The sequence below is a fragment of the Topomyia yanbarensis genome, chromosome 3, assembly GCF_030247195.1.
Source record: "Topomyia yanbarensis strain Yona2022 chromosome 3, ASM3024719v1, whole genome shotgun sequence".
NCBI lineage: Eukaryota > Metazoa > Arthropoda > Insecta > Diptera > Culicidae > Topomyia > Topomyia yanbarensis.
This window is the reverse complement of record NC_080672.1, coordinates 256,726,007-256,749,045: the sequence shown is the minus strand read 5'-3', so window position 1 is coordinate 256,749,045 and position 23,039 is coordinate 256,726,007. Positions and strand designations below refer to the sequence as shown.

The following is a 23,039-nucleotide window of genomic DNA, read 5'->3' as shown; positions in this document are numbered from 1 at the left end:
CGCCACGGCATTCCAAGAGACGCTCGCGAACACCCCGCTTGGCAACCAGATCACACTTAAGATCGCATTATCGCAATAGCGGCAACTAACATCACGAATGAAAACATCTTCAGCGTCGAACGCCGTACTGCAACTAGCACTTTGTCCACGGAACTACGTGACTGCTAGACCACAGGAAGCGATTACAGAAATTAAGATTTCAAACTACACACAAAAACTTCAGGAACCAGAAATTATATCGAGCTGTCCATCACATCCATGAAGGAGGAGATTCGTGGAATCCCGGACCATATACGCCCGCAAGTGATCCCCAATATATTTTATAATAAATTCCGAAAAGTCGACTGTGACAAAATGTTTTACACTGACGGATCAAATCTCGATGGGTCCACTGGCTTCGGTATCTTCAACAATACTATCACCGCTTCATTCAAGCTCAATGATGCCGCTTCAGTTTACGTCGCAGAGTTAGCTGCAATTCAGTACACCCTTGGGATCATCGACACTCTGCCCACAGATCACTACTTCATCGTTTCGGACAGCCTCAGCTCTATCGAGGCTCTTCGTGCGGTGAAGCCTAAAAAACAATTCCCGTATTTTCTGAGGAAGATACGGGAGTCCTTATGTACGTTATCTGAAAAATCTTATCAGATTACCTTTGTTTGGGTCCCCTCACATTGTTCTATCCCGGGCAATGAAAAGGCCGACTCATTAGCAAAGGTGGACGCATTAAATGATGACATATACGAAAGACCAATCTGCTTCAACGAATTTTTTAGTATTTGTCGTCAGAGGACGCTCAACAGTTGGCAAACCTCGTGGAGCAATGGGGAACTTGGACGATGGCCACATTCGATTATCCCAAAGGTATCAACGAAGCCTTGGTTCGGGGGGATGGATGTGGGTCGGGATTTTATTCGTGTAATGTCCCGACTTATGTCCAATCACTACACCTTGGATGCGCATTTGCGGCGTATTGGGCTTGCGGAAAGTAGTCTGTGCGCTTGTGACGAGGGCTATCACGACATCGAGCACGTTGTCTGGGTATGCGCCGGGTATTTGGACGCCAAGTCTCAGCTAAAGGATTCCCTTCGGGCCCGAGGTAGACCACCCAATGTACCAGTCCGAGATATGCTGGCAACTCGTGATTTCCCCTATATGTCCCTTATTTATACTTTCATAAAAACGATTAATAACCCAATTTAGCCCCTCTCTTTTATTTCTCGTTTTTAGAAGTTTCCCCCTGCCTTGTGGAACCGATCAACTCGAGAGTGCCACTATGTAACCGCCGTCGCCCTTACCACTACGCCTGCATAGAAGGAAACTGAAGCGAGAGCGACTCGAGGTCCGATGACTTTTTGCGACTAATTTGACACCAACACCGGCCGGCACCAATGTATCAGCCTTCGATGTGTGGCGTGTAAAGGAAAACAAAAAAAAATCTCGCGCGTTTGCATGGTTGCAATTTAGTACTAGTATTTTATTGATATATGCCCGGAAGGCAATGTACTAAATTGCAACCATATACAGCACTAATGCCATCTAAAGTGACATGCACTAGATAACGTGGAAGACGTTATTACCCCACACTCGTCATGGACCCTTGCTGTTCTCCTTGTTCTTCAATGACGTTTGTAATGTCCTTCCACCAGGATGCAAACTTATCTATGCAGATGACCTTAAACTGTTTCTTATTGTACGATCTGAATTGGACTGCATTGAACTACAGCGACAACTAGATGAATTTTGTAACTGGTGCACTCGAAATCGGTTGACTATCAGTGTATCCAAATGCTCAGTAATTTCTTTCACGCGCAGAAAAAATCCAATTTTGTGGTGTTATACTATCTCAGGGAAACTACTGGATAGAGTGTCAGTTGTCAGGGACCTTGGTGTACAGCTGGATTCTAAATTGACGTTTAGAGATCACTATTCCCACATCATTGCGAAAGCCAATCGGAACCTTGGTTTTATCATTAGAATAGCCAAAGAGTTTACTGACCCATACTGTCTGAGAGCACTGTACTTCTCTCTTGTACGCTCCATCCTGGAAGCTTCAGCTATCATTTGGTGCCCGTACACAAATGTCTGGATTACCAGAATTGAATCTATACAAGCTAGGTTTCTCCGATATGCCCTTAAAACCTTGCCATGGCGCAACCCGATAGAGTTGCCACCTTACATTGAACGCTGTCGTCTGCTCGACATGGACCCTCTTTCAAAAAGGCGAAATATATCCAGAGCCGTGTTTGTAGGGAAAGTTCTAACAGGTGAAATAGATGCCCCAAATATACTTTCTCAGATTAATGTAAATGTGCCCGCTAGAAGTATAAGATCGTGGAATTTTTTAAGACTTGACTATCAAAGTACTGATTATGGACAGAATGAACCCATAAGGGCGATGTGTAGCGTATTTAATAATGTTTATGAATGTTTTGACTTCTCTGTATCAAGTGACGTTTTTAAAAATAGGCTTAAACGGCTAACTTAGTGCATAAGATGTGATTTAGATAGTGATTTTGATTTGTTAGATGTATTATTAGTAACACATTGTAATGTAATGTAATGTTATGTAATGTAATGTGTAGTATTGTTTAATATGTATATGTGAAAAGATAATGAGGTTTTTACGCGCATTTGGAGGTTGTTTGATGGACTCCAAATGGGCTTTTCCTCATTCTATATTTCATGTAGACCATGTAGGTCAGATGAAAAATAAATAAATAAATAAATAAATAAATAAATGTCTTCTGGACGAATCGCTTAAGTTTGGGCGTTTAGTTGCAACTCTATTGTAGATCGATACCAGTTGTAATAGCATAGAGAATTGATAATATCTGGCAGTAAGAAATCATCTTTCAGCTCCTGGTAATCCCAAGAAGTTTATCAAAACTGGGGCCGGTCAGGTCTGATTGTAGATCGCGCAAGGAAGGGGAAAGAAGGTTAGTCTGACACTAGATTATCATTGCTGGAGGCCGTATATCAACCCTCCGGAAGTCGCGTGCAGAACGTACTGAAATTTAAGCGAAATCGTCTTAGAGTTTCAGGAGGTTGTCTAAATGAAGATAAAGACGTGACTACGCTCCCCGCAAGGGACCATTCATAAATTACGTAACGCTTTTAGGGGGGGAGAGAGTACGACAAGTTGTGACATGCTGTGACATAGGGGGGAGGAGAAGTACGCTAGATCGTTACGTAACATGTTTTCACCGAAGAAAAAAAATTAAATTTTTTTCAAGGAATTTGTTACGTAATAGAGGAGAGGAGGGGTGGAGAAATTTGTGACAATTTGTTACATGGGGGGAGGGGGAGTCAATTTTGGGAAATTTTTGTGTTACGTAATTTATGAATGGTCCCCAAGTGCCACGGGGGGAGTGTGATTGTTCGTAGTGATAGCACTGAAAAAGGGAATTCGATATGTTCGGAATTTCTGAGCATCCGACCACCACGAGGCACAATAAATGCCTGAATAAGCGTTTTAATATTAATATTGCAAACGAGAATATCTTGAAACATACTTGATTCAGGGATTTTTTGGCGGAAGTCTAACAAGGGCAAAGCACGACACAGCTCGAGAAAATTATTTGAAAATGATGAACTAATCTACAACTACAAAATATTGTAGTGATGTAAATGCGAATAATTATAGTATAAATAAATACAGCTTAATTTCGGGTCAATTTGAAAAAATATACACTGATGAACTACAATTATTATTTTTCACAGTTTCGATCGCGGAGGTTTGATCCTTAGTGCAGCTGTTGCATCAGCACAATTTTTCGCAAAGAAGTCTTACGACATTAAAAGAGTTTCAGCTGCTTTACACTTTCTGAGCATTATGACCTATGATATGCATGGTGCCTGGGATAACCATTGTGGTTTGAATTCACCTTTGTATGAATGATCGGCAGACAAGACCGACATACAAAAGCAGTTGAACGTGAATGCAAGTATTCACTATTGGCTTTCACAAGGCACTCCGAGGGAGAAAATAATATTGGGTATTCCACTGTACGGCAGATCTTTTACCTTCGTCAACCCTGCCGATAGCCACATTGGTGCTGCCACGACTGGTCCTGGAATTGCAGGTCAATACTCCCAGGAGCCAGGAGTGATGGGCTATAACGAATTCTGCGAGAAGCAACAATCAGAACAGTGGCACATTCACTTCAACGAAGAACAAAAGGGCGTTTTTGCTACTAGCGGAAATCAATGGGTTGGTTATGAGAATCCGGAAACGATCGCACTAAAGGTAGCTGATTCATTTTGATTTAGCCTATAAATGAAATTTACTTTGATATTTTAATAGATGGAATATCTTTTGAATTTGGACCTCGGCGGAGCAATGGTATGGTCTTTGGAAAGTGACGATTTCCTGGGTGTGTGCAACGATTCAAATTATGTCTTGATGAACACCATATACCGTTCTTTCCACAACGGCACTGAAGCACCTGCTGTACCTACTACCCCTGCAACATCTACTACGACATCGAATTCGGCATCTGCAACTCCTAATGAATGTTCTACAGAGGGGATATTTCCGAGTCCAAACTCGTGTCAAGAATACTATGTTTGCACCAGCGATGGTCGACGTTTCAACTTTTCCTGTCCAGATGGATTATGGTTTGACCCGGTGTTTAATTTTTGTAACTGGCCTGAACAAGTCAATTGTGATTCATTTGAGACGATTTAAATACATGTGGGTATCAACTTTTTAGTTAATATAGGGTAACAAGCACAATTTCGCCGTTTCTATTATAACCTTAACCGTTTGAAACAATTTTTTAAAGCAGTGTCTGTCATCTTTGTTTGTTGGTATGATTCTTTCAAATGAAAAAAAAACAAGTCTTTTTGTAAGCATTCATAGTTTATGTAAAAAGTACATTTCTAGGCGTTTACTGCAACAAATGTGGCTGAATAGTCAAAGTATTTCAAAACATTGAAAAAAACTAATTGCCTGTGTAATGGACAGCATATTTTTTGTTATTCGTCTAACTTAAACATCTATTATATCACTCTATGCGAACATTCCGTGGCCGCGATCGCCGATTTAGTTCCTTTCCGACAAGTCGCAACAGTAGCAAAAGTGCACATAAGTCCGAAGCTATTAGCATATAGAAAACGTTTTCCCATCCGGAAGACGATACCAACCCTGCAAAAAGTGGCCCCACCGCCGCTCCTGGAGAACGAAATAAAATTGCATAAAGATCACTCAGTCAGATCATTTGGGGTTTAAAATTTTACACGTATTTTAAGTCTATCAAGCGTTGCGTTGCGTTGTGACGATGATTTTGGCGGATTGCATACTGACTTCATCATGTTTGACTGCTGATCATCTAATAAGAGTTGCTTAGGAAATGGTAAGTAGGAATTCATACCAATCTGACCCATATTGAAACCTCAACAACATGATAGCCATCATTGCCGGCCGCCCCCATCTGCATCGTTCACGGGGAGGGATAAAGGATAAGGTAGACGGGAAGTGTTGATGCTCCACCTACTTAACGGAAGTCGACGATTTGTATTTTAAGTCTATCAAGCGTACATCATAAAGTCTAAATATATAATTATTCATCTTTGCGACGTCAAAAGAATCCGAAACATAATTTAACATCAGAATTTGTCATAAATCTTCAAAAGTTTTATGGTTTACAGCATAGTGAACAGACATATAACTTAGAACAATGCTTCCGAAAAACCTGTGTAAACATTTAAATGAAAATGCGTTGAAAAGCACCATCGCACACAGCTTTGCATGCGTGTACCACTATTGTATCCAAATTTGCGCGCAAGGACGATATAGGGATTGCTAGTCGAGCGTAGCTCCGGCTGGTACCAAATGGCTACTTGCTAATTACATTTCAAAATGACAGTTTTCTTTCTTTAACCAATTGCACACTTCACCTGTATGTCAGTTCTCAATGAGTATACTGTTTGGAATGAAAACTGTCATTTTGAGTATGTCTTTTCAAATGATTTTGGTATAGTATGGTGATCGTAATGAATACTTACCAATGGAACCAGTTCCATCAATGATAGCCGTAACTGTGGCTAAAGCCTTTGCGTTCCCGTTCAATGAGCTATGCTGACCTGAAAATAGAATTACATCAATTTGATAAGTGCAGTAAGTTTTTCTGGCTTCAATTTTTATTTGCCTAGATGGGCTTCTTGAAAAATAAAATCGATTTTGCCAAATCGATTCTTTTAATTAAAAAAAATCGTTGGAGTTAAATGTCGAATCAGAAAAGATCGGACGCATAAAAGCGATTTTACGAGGTAAGGTGGTCGATCCGTAATCCGTACTCCCGCAGATTCAGTTATTTAGATCTATTTTCGGGTCTTATTTTCGCCCTTACTTTCATGAATTTCTTACGATAAAAGAATCAATGAATGAAGAATGAAGGGTCACCGAACTTTTTCAAAGTTAGTATTATTTTTAACTAGCTAATACCCATCGCGCGTTGCTGCGACTATCAACGAAATATGAGGAAAACACAATTTGTTCTAAAGCGCCATCTGGCGGGCAGATATTCTCCAACCAATAGCACACAAACACGCTCCAGAACAAATGCCTACTATGTATAAATTTTGACGGCAATCGGTTAAGCCGTTTGGGAGTCCATAAATCATATACATACAAACATTGACTTTTATATATATATATATATATATATATATATATATATATATATATATATATATATATATATATATATATATATATATATATATATATATATATATATATATATATATATATATATATATATATATATATATATAGATAGATAGATAGATAGATAGATAGATAGATAGATAGATAGATAGGTTTCTTTGATACGTGTCAACGCGTTAACCCAACTCACCCTGGATCTTTTATAATAATTTTATTTTATAATAAGTAAGTATAACAAATATTAAAATATGTCTACCGGATCTTGCAATATGCTTCTGCGTGTTCAGACCCTCTTCCTTGGCGGTGAAGCATTAATTGCATTATCCGCAGCAGTTCTGCCTTGTCCGCTCGCTTAGCCTTCTCTCGCGTGTTCGTTCACGTCCGTGCCGTAATCGATACTGCTTTCTTTCTGTTCACAGTCAGAAGTTCTTATTTATTTCTTGCTCTTATGGATCCCTGTTGTAAACCCATCTTCAAAGATAATGGCTTATTTAGTGGTGATGTTGATTGTTGGCTTGGAAGCGCTTGTCGAAGTTTTTGTATCTTCGCTATTGGTTGTTTGCATGGCTGTTTTCGGTTTATATGTAGGTGTGAGTGGCTGCTTGTTAGACGCAATGGTGCCGGAGTCCCTTACCTTACAGTGAACTAGCAACATGACGAGAAAGAAGCTTAGATCCCAGCATGTGTAATTTGAGGTAGCGGATGTAGGTAGTGCTATACGACACAATCATGCCGTTCTAAGTTTCTAATTGATTCGCTCTAAAATACCTATCCGTCTTTCAATTTCATCGCTTTCGTTTCTCTTAGTCTCAAATTGGCCGAAAACAGCCAACAGCAAAGCTCAAAGCACAGATGTCAATGAAAACGCAATGGAGTAACTATACCTGTTCCACCCAGCTTGTTACTAGAATTGCTCGTTTGCTCGGATTCATACGGGGTCAGCAATAACAGCAAAATCTGCATCTGCATAGCAGACCGACGAGGAATCGTAGTCCCAACCGTAGCTCAGACCCCCACCCAGAGGAATAAACTACACACTGGTCATTCAGAGGAACACCAACGCCCTGAGAGCTAACCTAGGTGACTTCCAACGCATGACACACATAATAGGTGATCTGGAAACATCACCGTGGTCCGGGCATCGTTATACTTGGGATTTAGCTAAAGGGTCGAACCTCTATCAGGTGGTCGGGCTAGGAACCAGAGCTGCCGTCTGAGTTGGTGAAACTGGACACCGACTTGATTGTGGTCGCCAGAAAGGTCAACTTTCCTGTAAGATAAGTCGTCGATGCTTGCCGGTGCAGCGGCATCTTTATACATCACTCAGGAAGTAAAAGACGTCGGAAATAAATTGCGGAATCTCTTAAAGTAACTGCAAACTCCCTTCCTGCTAATGGGTGACTTCAAGACGCATCACACAACGTGGGGCCCAATAAAATGGTGCCATCGCGGTGACATTGGAAACAGCAATCATTTCCTTATTGTAATTTCTCATGGTCGGATGTCCCCATCGACGTCGTCGTTGGATCTACTATCGGGCGGATTGGCCCACCTACGATGACAAAGTTTCGGATTCCCTCGATAGAGGCCGCAATTACTCCCCAGAGGAGCTCGCAGATTTCATTCTGGATCATGAGATCGTGCATATCCCGAACTACCGGAGCACCATCAAACCGGGCGGTTCACTGGTGAAGCCCAGAAGTAGCGAAGGCAATCAAAAACCTACGAAAAGCTCTTCGAGCACTTAAAATACCCGCCCCCCTACCCTGACCATCACGATGGGATGAGAGATTAGCGGGTTTTCAGCGCTTTAGGAATCAGGCTAGGCTGGTCATCGCGAAAGCCAAGGAGACCAGCTGGGCGGCCTTCCTGGACGGGATAAATTCTCACTCGTCGATTGTGAAACTGTGGAGAAGGGTAAATATACTAAGTGACAAAAGTAAACAAAACGGCTTTGCAATAACGTGCAACGGTACCACAGCAGTTGAGCCCTATGAAATTGTATACGAAATCGGGAAACATTTCGCCTGGATCTCGGGGGACTCCTGTCTCCCACACTTCTTTCTAAAAACGAAGAGGGCCATAGAAGCCACCCCTACAACATTCAAGTCAGATGCAAGCCAGAATTACAATAAACCTTTCTCAGGTGTAAAAATCGCCACTGTACAGCACAGGGCAATTCTGTCGGACTCGATGACTTCGACTATCCCCTGTTAATGCATCAACCTCCAGTTGCCAAGCGAGTGCTGCTAGACGGATTCAACAGGTTCTGGGAAGACAAACAACTGGAGAATTAAACTCATGAGCCGCATTCGAAAGAAATTTGGGGGGATCAGAAGCCCGAATGGCTTCCGACAAAGAACCCTTTCCCGCCTCCGCGTGGGTTATACGAAGATCACCCATGCTCACACCATCACCCTCGTCAACTCTCCAGTATGCAGAACACAAGACTCACGGTGGAGCACATATTCATAAACTACCGGGAGTTCGAAAACCTGCGACGACACAACTTGTCCTCCTCAATTCGGGAAACACTAGCAAACGAGGTGCACAAAGACCAAATGCCAATTTTCTCGAACTCAGCTAAGGCAGAAGGCGATCGGGTTGACCTCACATCATCCATATACCAGCACTGCTCAGTGGACCTTCCGCGACACCCGGACCCGGTGCTGGGAAGGTTCTCTCGTGGCGCTTCTACCACCACAATCCGCCAGTCTACCTCCCACCCAGCGGGATCATCGCCACATCCGGATCGGGCGCTGGGGGAGGCCTTCCGAGGCCTTTCGACTGCCACATTTACTAGTGTTGGAAATTTATTCCACCCGGTATGCCCCGCTTGGAAACGTCTCGAGCGATCCATGAAAGTGGCAGTAGGATCACTACACTAGAAGCACCCCGCAAGCCCGATGATTAAACACTGCTAATTATGTATGAGGCAGAGGCTACTGTGTATTGTATGTCCCTGACATATCGTCGCTGTTGTGCTATCTTATGATAAACGTCCTCTTGGGGTAAATTGAGTTAGATGTACCACATTCCTGGTCTGATTTTGATATTCTGTCTGGTTACCACACCCTCACAGTTGAATATACAAACGACAAAGATTCTTATTTAGATTGGAAAATTTCTAAAAAGTCAGTCAACATATTTGCACCGGTGATCCTTCGACAAATAGAAAATTTCACCGGACGTTAACTGCGCTCTACGCATAATTGTCCCATACGTATAGGGAATCCCATAGCACATGGGACATTTATGCGTATATATAAATCAATATATAAAGATTGCCTTACCTAACTCAGCACTGACGGAAGTAGTTATAAGTGCATAAGGACCGTTCACTAGTACTCCTGTCAAAAAGAGTAGGCAGATGTTAACGGACAATGAGATCGCACCCCACTTTTGATAAATAAGCAACTGAAAGTAAAAACACTGTATTATGCTGTATGAGACAAAATAATTGAATGAAACTCACAGTCGGAGCAGCTAACAACAGCATTCCAGTGCAAGTGCTCGCAGACATTCCAGTCGAGTCAGAGATCATACCAGCCGCAATAGCACCAACGATGCCCCCAATATCGAACAATGTCGATATATCCGCACTTAATTCTGCACCCATCGTCGCTGTGAAGAAAATGTCGGTTAGATAATCATCCTGCTTACTTTCAATCGATTTTTTGTTGACTTACTGGAGGACTGAATGTACAGTGGAAGCCAGAAGAGAAATGTATAGCTAACCAATTTCGAGAAAAAAAGACTGAGGGAGAACTCGATAACACCTGGAATTTTGAGTGCTCCGGCAAAACCGATTGCGTCTTCTTGCATCGGTGCCCGATTAATACTGCCTATAATTGGTGTGCGTTCGTTAACATCCTGAAAACAAAATGTTTACTGAATACAGGAAACCTGCAATACTTAGCTACATAAAAACCGATGTAAAATTTAGGTTAGCAGATAAGGCAACTGCTTGTAGTTGACACTCTCATAATGATCAACGTAAAACATATGCCCTATTTTTCTTTAGTTGTATAACGTATCTACCATGCACTTACTACGTTAGAATAATAGCTGCCACGTAAGCTTCTTAATGAAGAATTTTCCTACAGGTGTTAATATCATGCAAATAAACAAAAAAGCTTTAACATAGTTTACAAGTAGTGAACAATCACCTTACCTGTTCGCTGTTAGTAATAGCAACCTCATCGGTATCAGAATTCCCTGCCGAATCTCCAGATCTACCATCCTCTAGCCTCCTGAAGCCATTCTTTCTATCTCCAACTTTTTCCTGACAGTCAACAATCTCAGGCCGATCCACCAGAAACAAAAACATAACAAACCCAAACACACCCATCAAAAACCCTGGCACGATGAACGACATGGCCCAGTCACTTTCCACATAGTGAGCCGCTATCAAGGAACCCAGAATGTTTCCAATCGACGTGTGACTGTTCCAGATGCCAAAGATCAACCCACGCTTTGATTTTCCGAACCAACGTCCTACAATAGTCACAACGCCTGGCCACCCGGTTGTTTGGAACATTCCGGCCATCGCTTGCACGAACACGAAATATGCCATTGAGTGAATGTCGTACACTTTGGCCACGCCGAACAGATAGCAAAAAATGCCGGAAAACAGCATTCCAAGCGATAGAAAATAACGCAGTGACACCCGTTCCGCTATGAACCCCGAAAAGAACATCGCTATTGCATAGCTGAACAGAAACGAGGAGTCCAACGAACCAAGCAGCGCTGCAGAGTCGGGCCCATCGAATGGAGGATAATCGCACCAGGTGCTGTCGTTTGGTGGTTCACCGACATTATGTATGAACTCTGGTGGTAATCGAACGCCGGAACAGTTTCGATGCAGTACCGACTTAACGACGGAAATGGGCTTCCTCGTCATGTGGTAACACATGTACGCTAGATATGTTAACGTGAGTACTGAGCATTTGAACCTGAAAGCAGTAGAAAATGTATAATGTTTGGTTAAGATTGGCTGTACATATTGAAATATTTGGTCATAGAGCTGAGAAGAAGGGTTATACTTTTATCGATATAAATTGGATTGAAAGGTGGATGCTTTTTATTCAAAGCGAGTGGTTTGTGATATAGATTACACAACACGAAGAATCGAATCAACGATTGAACGGTAAATAAAAATAAAAATTTGAATCTAATGTAGCAAACGCGTAGCAGCTGCATAAATTACATAAATCATGCGACCTTTCCAAAGGTTGCATACTCGCAGTCTTTCATGCTAAAAGACAGTTCGTTTCGCTATGCTTGTCAACGACCCAAAGCTTCTGTGCTTGGCTAACCGAGACATTACTCGGCACCAGCCAGTTCTTTCCTTATTCTTTATTCTTTATTATTTATTCGAGCTGAAAAAACCCTCTTGAGATGAGAAAACATACGCATTCTTTCTCAAATGGGCGCAAAACCACCTCGTCTTTTCGTACCAACAGATATGGCATAATCCAAATGATACATAATTACTTATAGCTATATAAATTACATCCTAAAATAACACATCTTATCTAATATTATAATAACAATAAGCATTACAAACTTTATATTAAACTACGGGTCATGTTTTACATTTCTTAGAAAAGAAATGTATAGAATTCGCTCAAACTTTCAAGATTTTTTTCCGAGGCCCGGAGGGCCGAGTCTTATATACCAATCGACTTAGCTCGACGATTTGGGACAATGTCTGTGTGTGTGCAGGCTTGCTGGAGCATCACTCATGATGCAAAAATGAGGTGAGGTATCAGTATTCTGAGGAGGACTTCACACACCTCTCCAATAGCAGAAAAAAACTCTTCTCCCACTCAACAAGCAAACTCATCATCAGAGGTGATGACTTGTTCAATGATTAGAGGATGTTATGTGCATCACACAGGAGAGGCGAGAGCGTAAAACTGATTGAAGATGGGTTGGAATCCCTCTTCCAAAATGCTGAGAGTGTGGAGCGCGAGAGTGATTGTTTCCCTCTCTTGTTTTAATGGAATTTTGTCTGCTGCGTAGGATGGGGTGGGGATATAAGAATAATTTTCGTGGTGTAGATCAGTGCTTCGTGGAATATGGATATCATCATGTGGTGGGAATGTAAGAGGCTGGAGGACCCAGTTTTGACTCTACTGTGGCAAACGGCCTTGAGCACAGGTTTCAATTGAGCGAGGATTCAGTGGCCTAACTAAAATACTAACGATCAGACAACACTAAGCTCGGAAAATTTAAAATTAATCCTATTCGTCAAACTCAATAACACCATAATAAAAGATAAATATTCTGATTTTGAAATCTAATACAACATGAAATCGCTTCCAAGTAAAACGGGTGCAAAATATTCGATTCTATTCTAGCGTTCTTTCTCAATAAAATTTAAAAAAAATGTTTTTATCAAATAGTTTCGTTTTTATCTCTATTATAGATTGTTTTGGCCGGTTAGTTTCCAAGTAATGAAGTTTTTAAAAATAGTTGTTTGTGTTTATTTATTACTAAATGTCAAAGTAGAAAGTTTGTGCGGATTAATTTCCAATGGGCAATACATTTTTAAAATGAGATATTTATCGACAGCAATATTTAAAATTATATATAGTCGAAAATTTTATGCTATTCTGATTATCTTTCAACGCTAGGGTAATGAGCCTATTTTCGGCCTGTTTCTATTATCACCCTACTAATTTGTAGCCGTTGGTTAGAGCAGTTTTTCCCATCTTTGTTCAACGTATTGGATTAAAAGGTAAGGCAATTTCGTTGCACTTAAATACGAACATTTTACAGCTTTCATACCAATTCAATCAGATTCACAAATTTTGTTTTCGTACTCGAAACGCTTCTCCATAAATAGTTTAGTTATAGGTTTGTAAGAGGTTTACCTCTTTTCCCTATATTCGGAGCAGAAGACGAAGCTTCTTATTTTGATACTGATTTCACTAAATAATCCCCCTAGAAGAGAAATAATGTTTTAAACAGATTGATTGACATTTGTAAATTTTCATTGTAAAGTATTAAAAATTGGGTGAGTGGCATTGAATTTTCAGGAGGAAACTCGAAAAAATGCGGTGTACACACTAACTTAAAACCTCCTATACTAATCGTTTAGAGTTTACGGGAGTGCTACATCATTATTATTTTTTAAATAACATGTTAACCGATTTCTTAACGAATGAATTGCCTTCAAAGTGCAATGAAAAATTTGAAAAAATAAAGGCTGCTCTCATTACTCCTTATCATCTTCACTTATAGCAAAAAACATTTTCTGAGACCTTTGGCACCAAAACATTAATTACGTTGTCTAGACTTAGCCGATTTCTAGAAAGTTCTAAAGAGAACAATTGCACCTTTCCAAAGGTATGCTGTATTATTCTGTTATGCAAGAAATATTGTGCTAAATTGCGACAATAATAAGAAAATTGTCATGTTTTGCATTTTTTTCATGACAAATATGCAAATGGTTCAACATTCTTCCAAAGGCACTTTATGGTTCTAATAAGAATTCGGAAGAACATTTAATTCTGTTATAAATCAATTTGGGGGCATGCAACATTTTTCAAAACATTTTGTGTTGCACTATAACCTATGCTAGTTCACTTGAAAAGTTAAAAAATCACTATAGCACCGTGAAATGAGTTATGATGAAGTTTTGGTAACAAATTCTTAATCCACCTGGACAGTGCGTAACGAATAAACGGTTTGCTTCAATAGAAACATGTGTGTCACGTTTTAGCTTAGCTATGGGTGCCATTAGGATTCGTCGCGGTGCGGATGTGGGCGGTAAATGGATAGTCCGCACCGCAACCGCAAAAAAAATAATAAAACCGCACCGCTTACCGCAACCGCATTGCATTTACCGCACCGCACCGCGCGGTAATGCGGTAAAAATCATGTATTTTAAAAATTGTGTTGAAAAATTATTCATTTGTTTTGAGTAGCCATATATAGTAAAATGTTATTCTTATTTACACGAAAATTATCTTTGACGGACTCCTCAGAATGTAACTTTTATGAAAATATTCAAATTTGCAAGTTTTATTAAGAGGGGTGAGGGTTTTGGCGTGAAAAAACACTTTTTCTCGATTTTTTTAAACTTTGAGTGAAGTGAACTGATCAAAACTTTTGTACATTATAGTGTATCATTTCAATAACATGCTGTAATTTTTCCATGCAAAAATATCGACAAACGACTCGGTGACGAAGCTTTTTGTAGAACGTCTCTGAAAAAACATGATTTGCGGTGTTACCTGCCATTCAAAAACTACTTAACCGATTTCTTTCAAACTTTGTATACAGATTCTATGTAAAAACCCCTACGTTAAAGTTTCGAGATAAATTTTCAATTAAGACAAAAACTGTCCAAACTATGCAAAATTTGGCATCTGGGCTAACTTTGACTTGTCACAATATGAAGGAAGACCTTGAGGGAGACTTTGAGAAACACAAAAAAAAATCGCAATGCCCTACACTAACTTCGAAAGCTTTACTTTCAAAATGTTACAAAATACTCCTAACTGAAAAATATTATTTGTTAATTTGGTAGAAAATGTTCCCAGTTGGGCAAACAATGGACGCACGCGAAAAAAATTCCTTCGAATTCGTTTGGTTTGATGATGATAATTACATTCTTTGGATTGTTTTTATCATTAGTCCATCTCTAAATTCTCCAAATTAACCAAAATTCACAGTTGAGACAATGTCATCGAAAACGATTCATAATTCCACGATTTCTAAGAGGAATCAGGAGAAATGATGCATTTTGTAATTGGGTTTGACAGTAAAATTCAATTGTTTTTCAATGATTGGATTTTGCGTTTTATGTATTTGAAAAGGTTTATTTGTAATTTTTTTCTTTGAAGTATAAAATAAATAGTTTTCAAAATATGTCGTTAAAATAATGGTGCCAAATTATATTGGACACAGCTTATAGATTTTATTGCTTAGTAACAGTATGTTTTATCATGTTTGAATGACCAAAATGTAAAAAATCAAGTAGCGATGGGTCGAATACAGATTATATTCAGATTTCTTTTCAAATCATTGTCAAGTCTATGGAAATTAGAGCAATTAAATGTTTATCATGTTTCTCTATTGTAGGGTAATAAATAAAACTCCAACGTTCTGAGAGAGAGAGAGAGAGAGAGAGAGAGAGAGAGAGAGAGAGAGATGTTCCTAATAATGACATTGCTAAGTATTCGTTCAGAAAATCAATCTAGTTGCGTCCTTCTTAAATGGTAAAAGTCATAGCTTTAATCCACTTTTTAATGCAGACTGCAGACTTTATCAATTATTTTTTGAAGTGCGGTTGCGGTAATATTGCGCGGTAAAAGCTCATTTCCCGCACCGCATCCGCGAGAAAAAGTGTCTCACCGCACCGCTGCTTTTGCGGTGCGGGTGCGGTAAACACCGCGCGGTTGCGGTAATTACCGCAACCGCGACGAACCCTAGGTGCCATACGTCAAAAAACGTAGCAATTTTTGATACCTAACTACTTCTTCCTAAACGAGTATTATATTTTAATAATATATCGCTTGGCAAATTATGGCCCCTTAAGGAGGGTACTGTACTATTTTATCACTTACGAAGCCTACAATCGATGAAATTTCTATAAATTGGCACCAACACGTTGGCTTCGTTCCTAAGAACCACTAGTAAAATAATGAATGGCCCGAGAATGGTGGAATACTTCTGTTTGAGTGCAACGAAAACTCTAATCTGGTGCCCAAAAGTCAAAAGATAGTACAAATATATGGCAAACGCTACTCTAACCAATGGTTTCAAATGGGTTAAGAGCTAATTGTAATAGGGTGAAAAGAGGCTCATGACCCTATACATATTTGAAAACTATGTATATATTTAAACAGTTGAATTGCTTCATGCAACGCTTAACTATACATTCATTTCAAAAACAAAAATATATATCAGAAATAAACTTTGCACACGCATCAAACCCATATAACAAAACCTCATAGCAACTAATCATTACCTCTTCACAAGGCGTGTGAGGACATCACAAACTCCTCTTGAATCATCATGAGGTGTAGCCCACTCTCCTCCACGGAGCAAATATCCCATGCGTAATAAAATATTTTTCCACATCATTTCGTTGAGCAAGAGAGGAACTCTCTCATTTTTCGGGTCCTCACACACAATGGTAGAGATGCTCCCATTGCATCATTCTTTTCTACCTCATCCTGAGGGAGGGATAGCAGCCCTCATTGTGTGTTGAAGTGTTTATAACAAGTCTGTGTGTGTGTATGTAACCGGCAAACTCTCATTCGTGTTTCTCAGCAACGGCTGAACCGATCTTATCCAAACCAATTTTAAATGAAAGGTCACCCAGACAGAACGCTATTAAATGGTTTTTGATTTTGATGTTTAGTTTCCAAGATATGAATGCTTGAAGGTGCAAAAATCGCGTTCTTACCGTTTTTTGAATTTTGCAGCCGAAATTGACGATGTAACTAAACAATTAATATATTTTTAGACAGCTTATACGAATACCTTTCGAACGAACTATAGATGTTGAAATCGGACTAGTATCAAAAGAGATATTTAACATTAAATGCGGACGAAAGATTTTTACCATTTCCCATAGCCAGAAATAAGACCAAAAACATTCAATGTATTATTAGCGCCAAAACGGATAATTTTAGGTCAATAGTATCTTCGGAGAATTTAAAGCATACAATATGCTCTTTCTTTTGATATTGTTTTCCTTATCTTAAAGATGCAAATATGCAAAAATAAAAAAATCAATATTTAAAAATTTTTGCGCTAGAAGACTAGAAACAACAATAAACAGACTACATCAAGTGAAGGGAAGAATATTTTAACAGCTTCAGTTTATTATGAAGAAAAAAATGTCGCGATTTAGTTAATGTCCTCATTTTGTCAGCCTAAAATACACCATGGAGATGATAAAACCGGGTCTTTACTATATTTATTATTCACAGTAATAGGTACATCCCATTTTCTGAGGATATTTTCTTTCAATTGCATCGAACTACACCACTTTTTAGGTAGTTTTCAAGGGATTATTTTTGTCGACTTCTTCCAAAATTCGGCAAACCTATTCCCATTCGTGCGATAGTTTATGTTAAAAAGGTATCCTAAATTAATTGGTATACTTAAGGGTTTATACGTTGCAGATAGAGAAAATTCATAAATTTTCAGCTTTTCCTACACAATATTAAAAAGCTTCTTAAACAACTGTTCCTAATAAGATTATGTAAATTATAAAGTATTTGAAAATGTTTAATAGAAGTGACGGAAAGTTATCGAAAAGTTTCGTGAAAAAGAAAATTCCAGTAATTTTCCCTAACGGGATTCGAGAGTTTTTTATTTGTTCTTTGGCATTAGGATTAAAGATAATAATTCAAATCAAAGAAACTAACGGGAAGTCATCTTTAGAAAATGTCGATATCGAAGTAAAGTTTGAGCTATGCACGCATGCATTTCAAAGGTAGCGAGATATCAAGAGCTGAAATTTCAGTGCTTAGTTCTCAGCCGCGTTGGGAATTTGAGTAAACACTATTGAGTATGAACTTCAAATCCATTCGAAAAAAATTTTTTCGAATTTTTTGACTCAGCACAACATACATAACCCCTTTAGTAAAATTCAGTTTTCCCTACACAATGCATTGATTGGCGAATTTATATATGTTACCTGCTAATACCCATCGCGCGTTGCTGCGACGTTCAACGAAATAGGAGGAAAACACAATTTGTTCCGAAGCGCCATCTGGTGGGCAGACAATCCCCAACCAATAGCACACAAACGCGCTCCATAACAAATGTCCAAATCGGTTAAAGAAAGCCATAGTTGTGAGCATTTCAATTTGTGGATACCCGGGTCCCCTAGTCGGCCTGTTAAAGGTGTTTTTTTTGTTGGACACAATTGGTCCAATTGATGGCATGGACATAGTCTACTGATACCAAGAATAGACTTCCGGAAGTGACCCTCATGATCGGGCGAGCGCGGGAGTTTTAGGTTCACGCTTGAGATCACGTTTGTAAATTTATAAGCGCTGAGACGTTCACCTTATCACTGGGATGTTATCATGTTTGCGAGATCGCGGGTGTAGGTGCCGTGGATGGTCGTGAAGGTCTCAAGCATTTGTATGTTAACTTGTTTGTCGCGTGTATGTGACTTCGCGTGTATATATTCGATTTTATAATCATGTGGCCATTCGCATATTGGCGTGTATTCTTGAATGATCGCGCGCGGACCGTGAATCTGATTCTTAATTTTTAGCGCATGGTACAGATAGTAGAAAAGAGAGTTAGTTTCCCCACATCACTAGAGTTCCCGGTCATGTCGCCATGGAACGTGTTGTCTACTGAATATGAGCGTCATTTTTTATTGGTCTAATTAAAGGCATTAGTCTAGGCTGCTAGGACGGAGGGTAAAGACTTCCGGGCGTGACCGATTCATGATAGCGCGAGATAATGCTTGAGAACGCATTTGTAAGTTTATAAGCGCTAGTACGTTCACTTAATTACCGGGTTGTTTTAATGTTGGCGAAATCGCGGGCGTAAATATGTGTAGACAATTTCAAGTGCATGTTCGCGTTTGTGACCAGGTTTGCGCTATCGCGAAAGCCACTTTCGTTTGCACGTTTGTACATATATGCGCGGATATACAATTAATTGTGCAAGTGCAAGTGTTAGTATGAATCTAATTTAAAATATAGTAAAAATGAATTGTAACATACCGAATAAAAACCTGTTTTAATCCACCTAGAGGTGCAATTGTGCCTTTCTCATTTCTCCAAACTATGATTTAATAGCTGGTTCGTACAATATAACATTATGGAAATATCTTTCATTCTTATTACACTTGGTAAGTGTATAGAAGAGCACCTTTTTGCATTCATCGCGGTTTCGGTTTGAATCGGAGTTTTCTATGTGATCGCACTCCACAACCCGTAACTCCGGAGCCGGAAGTCGGATGGAGATGGAATTTAATATCAGTTTCTAGGGACGCAACACCTTCCATTTGAGACTAAGTTGACCAAATCGGTCTAGCCATTTTCGAGAAACCAATATAACCGTTATTCTGAATTTGTATGCTTCCGAATCCGTCGATGATGGCCAGTGTGGCCAAAGAGACTTTGAATGACTGTTGGTGACCTACAAATTCAACAGTTGTGTACATTTTGGAAAAAATTTCACCTGCTTACATTCATCGCAGAATTCGTTAGAATCGGGATTTGCTGCGTGATCGTACGTATCATCCTGTAATTCTGGAACCAGAACACGGATCCATACAAAATTCAACAGCAGCTGATGAACCTTTCATTTAAAATCAAGTTTGTCAAAATCGGTTCAGAAAATTCCGAGAAACCGATGTGGACAAATCAACAAATTTTGTTTTGTAACCATACTCTTCAACTCGTAATCCGGAACAAGATGTCGGTTGAAAATGAAATTCAATAGCAACCTATGGGAATATTATACCTTTCATTTGAATCTTAGTTTGTAAAAATCGGTTCAGCCAACTCCGAGTAACCGATGTGGACATTTTGTTAACAAATCCGCACATACACACATACATACATACATACATACACACAGATATTTTGCGATCTCGGAGAACTGAGTCGAATGTTATATGAGACGCGGCCCTCCGGTCCTCGGTTAGAGAGTCGGTTTTTGGAGCAACTGCATAACCTTTCTATATGAGAAAGGCAAATGTTAGTGGAATGGGTTTGAAAGTGGAGGGAATGGGGGGTTAGTAGAGTGGGAGTGGAGGAAGCGTCAGAAATCCTTCATCTTATTTCGGTATACGGGGTGGATGAAGGAAATGCGGGCGTGAGGGTGGTCCAAGGGGAGGGGAGTGATGAAGGAAGGAGGTGTAAGGGTAAGGCGGGGGGGGGGGGGGGGAGGCGCGGCGACGGAATACTCAACTGCATATTTTGCTTTCCATTTGAGACTTGGTTTGAGAAAATCGGTTCAGTCATCACCGAAGAACCGATGTGACTTTAATTGTAGAATATGCCCGGAATTCCGAACTTCCGGAATCGTCGATAGCGGACAATATATTCAAAGAATGTTTGATTGGCAATCAGTGATCTAGATCTGCGATTAGAAGTAATTTGGTGACCATTTCAATAGTTTTTAGCCTCTGAGGTATTACGATTGTACCGATTTATATAGGAAATTCCAGCGTATCCTTACTAACACCCCTGTAACTCCGGAAGCAAGAGTCAGAACTGAATGAAATTCAGCATTGACTGCTGGTATTACTGTATCTTTCATTTGAAATCAAGTTTGTAAAAATCGGTAGAGAATTCGGTGGGGAATGGGTGTGATATTAGCTTAGGAACTTGGCGGGTTCCCCGGGGGCGTCATGAACCGTCATAGGTGGCCAATGTGGTCAAAGCTGCTTTGATTGATCATTAGTGATCTAGACCCGCAAACTAGAGTAACGTTACATCAATTTTAATATGTTTTACATCATTTGAACATCATGGTGGTACCAGTTTATATGGGAATTTGCTGTGTGACCGCACTCTTCAACCCGTAACTCCGGAACCGGAAGTCGGATCAACTAAAAATTCAATAGCAGCTTATGGGAGCGTTATACCTTTCAGGTGAAACTAAGTTTGCGAAAATCGGTTCAGCCATCTCTGAGAAAATTGTGTGAGTTTAAATGAGACACACATACACACACACACACATACATACATACACACACAGACATTTGCCGATCTCGACGAACTGAATCGAATGGTGTATGACACTCGGCCCTCCGGGCCTCGGTTAAAAAGTCGATTTTTACAGTGATTGCATAGCCTTTCTTTATATGGGAAAGGCAAAAAAAGAGATGGAAAGCGATTGATTAGAAGTTGTTACAGAAATGTGTAATTCATACGTTCATGTAAGTCTTATTGGATTAGAGTGCACAGCAGGAAGGCCCATTTTACGACTTTTTTTCAAAACTAACATTGCTGGCTTGCAAACTAATCACTAGAAAACGTGATGACAGCAAAAAAGGTTGTCAGTCTGAGACAGGAGGCTAAAACAAGCGGTCGTTAGCCTTGGTGCGTGTCAAGAAGCACGTAAAAATACAGAAAGAGGAGAAAATGAAGTGCGTCGTTCTCCATCATTATGTGAGTTGGTGAAAAAACGGCGGCGAGAATCGGTCCGGTCAACTTTTGCTGCTAATATTTTCACGGGTGCAGTGGAGTTTTCCGACGTGTTCTCGACATTAGGCAACGTGCCGCCGCGATTCAATGTTCTAATGAAGAGAACGGCTTCTAAGTCAAGGGACTTGGCGTGAGAACAGGTTAAGTGATCAACGTGGTTAAATCGTCAGAGATAAAAGTTTGCCTAGCGCTCAGAACGATGCCCCTGCCAGGAGAAGAAAAGTCTCGCACTAGACGGCAACAGCACCAAAAGCAGTGACTCCATTTTGTGTTTTGTTCGGAGACTTTCGCGTCCGCAAAGGAACAATCTTCTTCGAAATGGAGGTCGGTGGTCTCTTTTGACGTATACATTCAGTGCTAGTGAGCCGCGGGACGAGAATTATTTCACGAGAAATACTTAGGCTTCTGTGCGACGGAGGTGTGTTACGAATATAGTCGTTATCGGTAGAAGAGGCCGGTCGCGTTGCTCGCATGTGTTTCGGTATCATAGGTGAAGTCGCTGGGGATGGCTACGGACCAACTGTGGGCAAAGTATCCGCGTCATCGTCGTGCAGCAGCAGAAGGAATCAAGTGCGCCCGCTTTGTAAAGAGGGGTTGCCAGCCCGGAGACGACACAGTGACTGATTTGGTCCCAAGACGACCCGCAAGACGATGACCTCCTGGACATGATTGTCACGCACAGGTGAGCCTGCGCATTCCCTTTTAAAATGAACATTTAGATTTGTTAGATTTCGCATTCCTTGATCTGAATCAGCCGAGCTATTATTTCCTTAACAAAGAATATAAATTGACCGATACTATTACGGTATACATGCGTAGTGCAGCAAGTGATACTTATTTACCATTAACGACAATTACATTCTGTTAGAATTTCATCATGCTATGCTGAATGGTAAATTATTGTACCTTAATTTATCCGATCTGATCTTCCCGAATGAATAGAATCGAATGAACAAATTCAGCTCCGGAAGGATTATCCACTTTTCTGTCATATACTCCAGTTCTGTATCCTTCCTTGTATCGTTCCTTGGCCCAGCAGTCACGAATACTCAGACGAATACATACACTGATGGACATAAGACTAGAACATAGCAATTCAACTTTAGTATGTACTATAGACTACAATTATTACAAAATAACCACTAATAGTTTCCTGTTGTTGTTGGCTTGGGCACGACGACGATGTCGACCGATAAATGGACACCCCGCTG

The 23,039-nt window shown here is 40.1% G+C and overlaps 2 protein-coding genes across 5 annotated transcripts in view; one reads left to right on the top strand and one right to left on the bottom strand.

The window, feature by feature from the left end:
• Window positions 1–3,790: 3,790 nt before the first annotated feature.
• On the top strand, window positions 3,791–4,855 carry LOC131691847 (probable endochitinase). The gene is made up of 2 exons (XM_058978523.1): window positions 3,791–4,252; window positions 4,310–4,855. The coding sequence occupies exons 1-2, from the start codon at window positions 4,115–4,117 to the stop codon at window positions 4,691–4,693; spliced, it is 522 nt and encodes a 173-aa protein (XP_058834506.1). The 5' UTR covers window positions 3,791–4,114; the 3' UTR covers window positions 4,694–4,855.
• The window catches only part of LOC131691842 (glucose-6-phosphate exchanger SLC37A2), a 54,514-nt gene continuing 36,323 nt past the window's right edge, over window positions 4,849–23,039 (bottom strand). For 3 of the 4 annotated variants that reach the window (XM_058978517.1, XM_058978516.1, XM_058978515.1), the window contains exons 3-9: window positions 10,851–11,631; window positions 10,729–10,776; window positions 10,366–10,549; window positions 10,152–10,300; window positions 9,970–10,093; window positions 6,013–6,090; window positions 4,849–5,179 (exon numbers count right to left, since the gene is read on the bottom strand). In XM_058978517.1, coding sequence (XP_058834500.1) covers window positions 5,013–5,179; window positions 6,013–6,090; window positions 9,970–10,093; window positions 10,152–10,300; window positions 10,366–10,549; window positions 10,729–10,776; window positions 10,851–11,631 — 1,531 coding nt within the window. In that variant the 3' untranslated portion in view covers window positions 4,849–5,012. The remainder of the gene's footprint in view (window positions 5,180–6,012; window positions 6,091–9,969; window positions 10,094–10,151; window positions 10,301–10,365; window positions 10,550–10,728; window positions 10,777–10,850; window positions 11,632–23,039) is intronic. The other variant, XM_058978518.1, reaches the window with a different exon arrangement.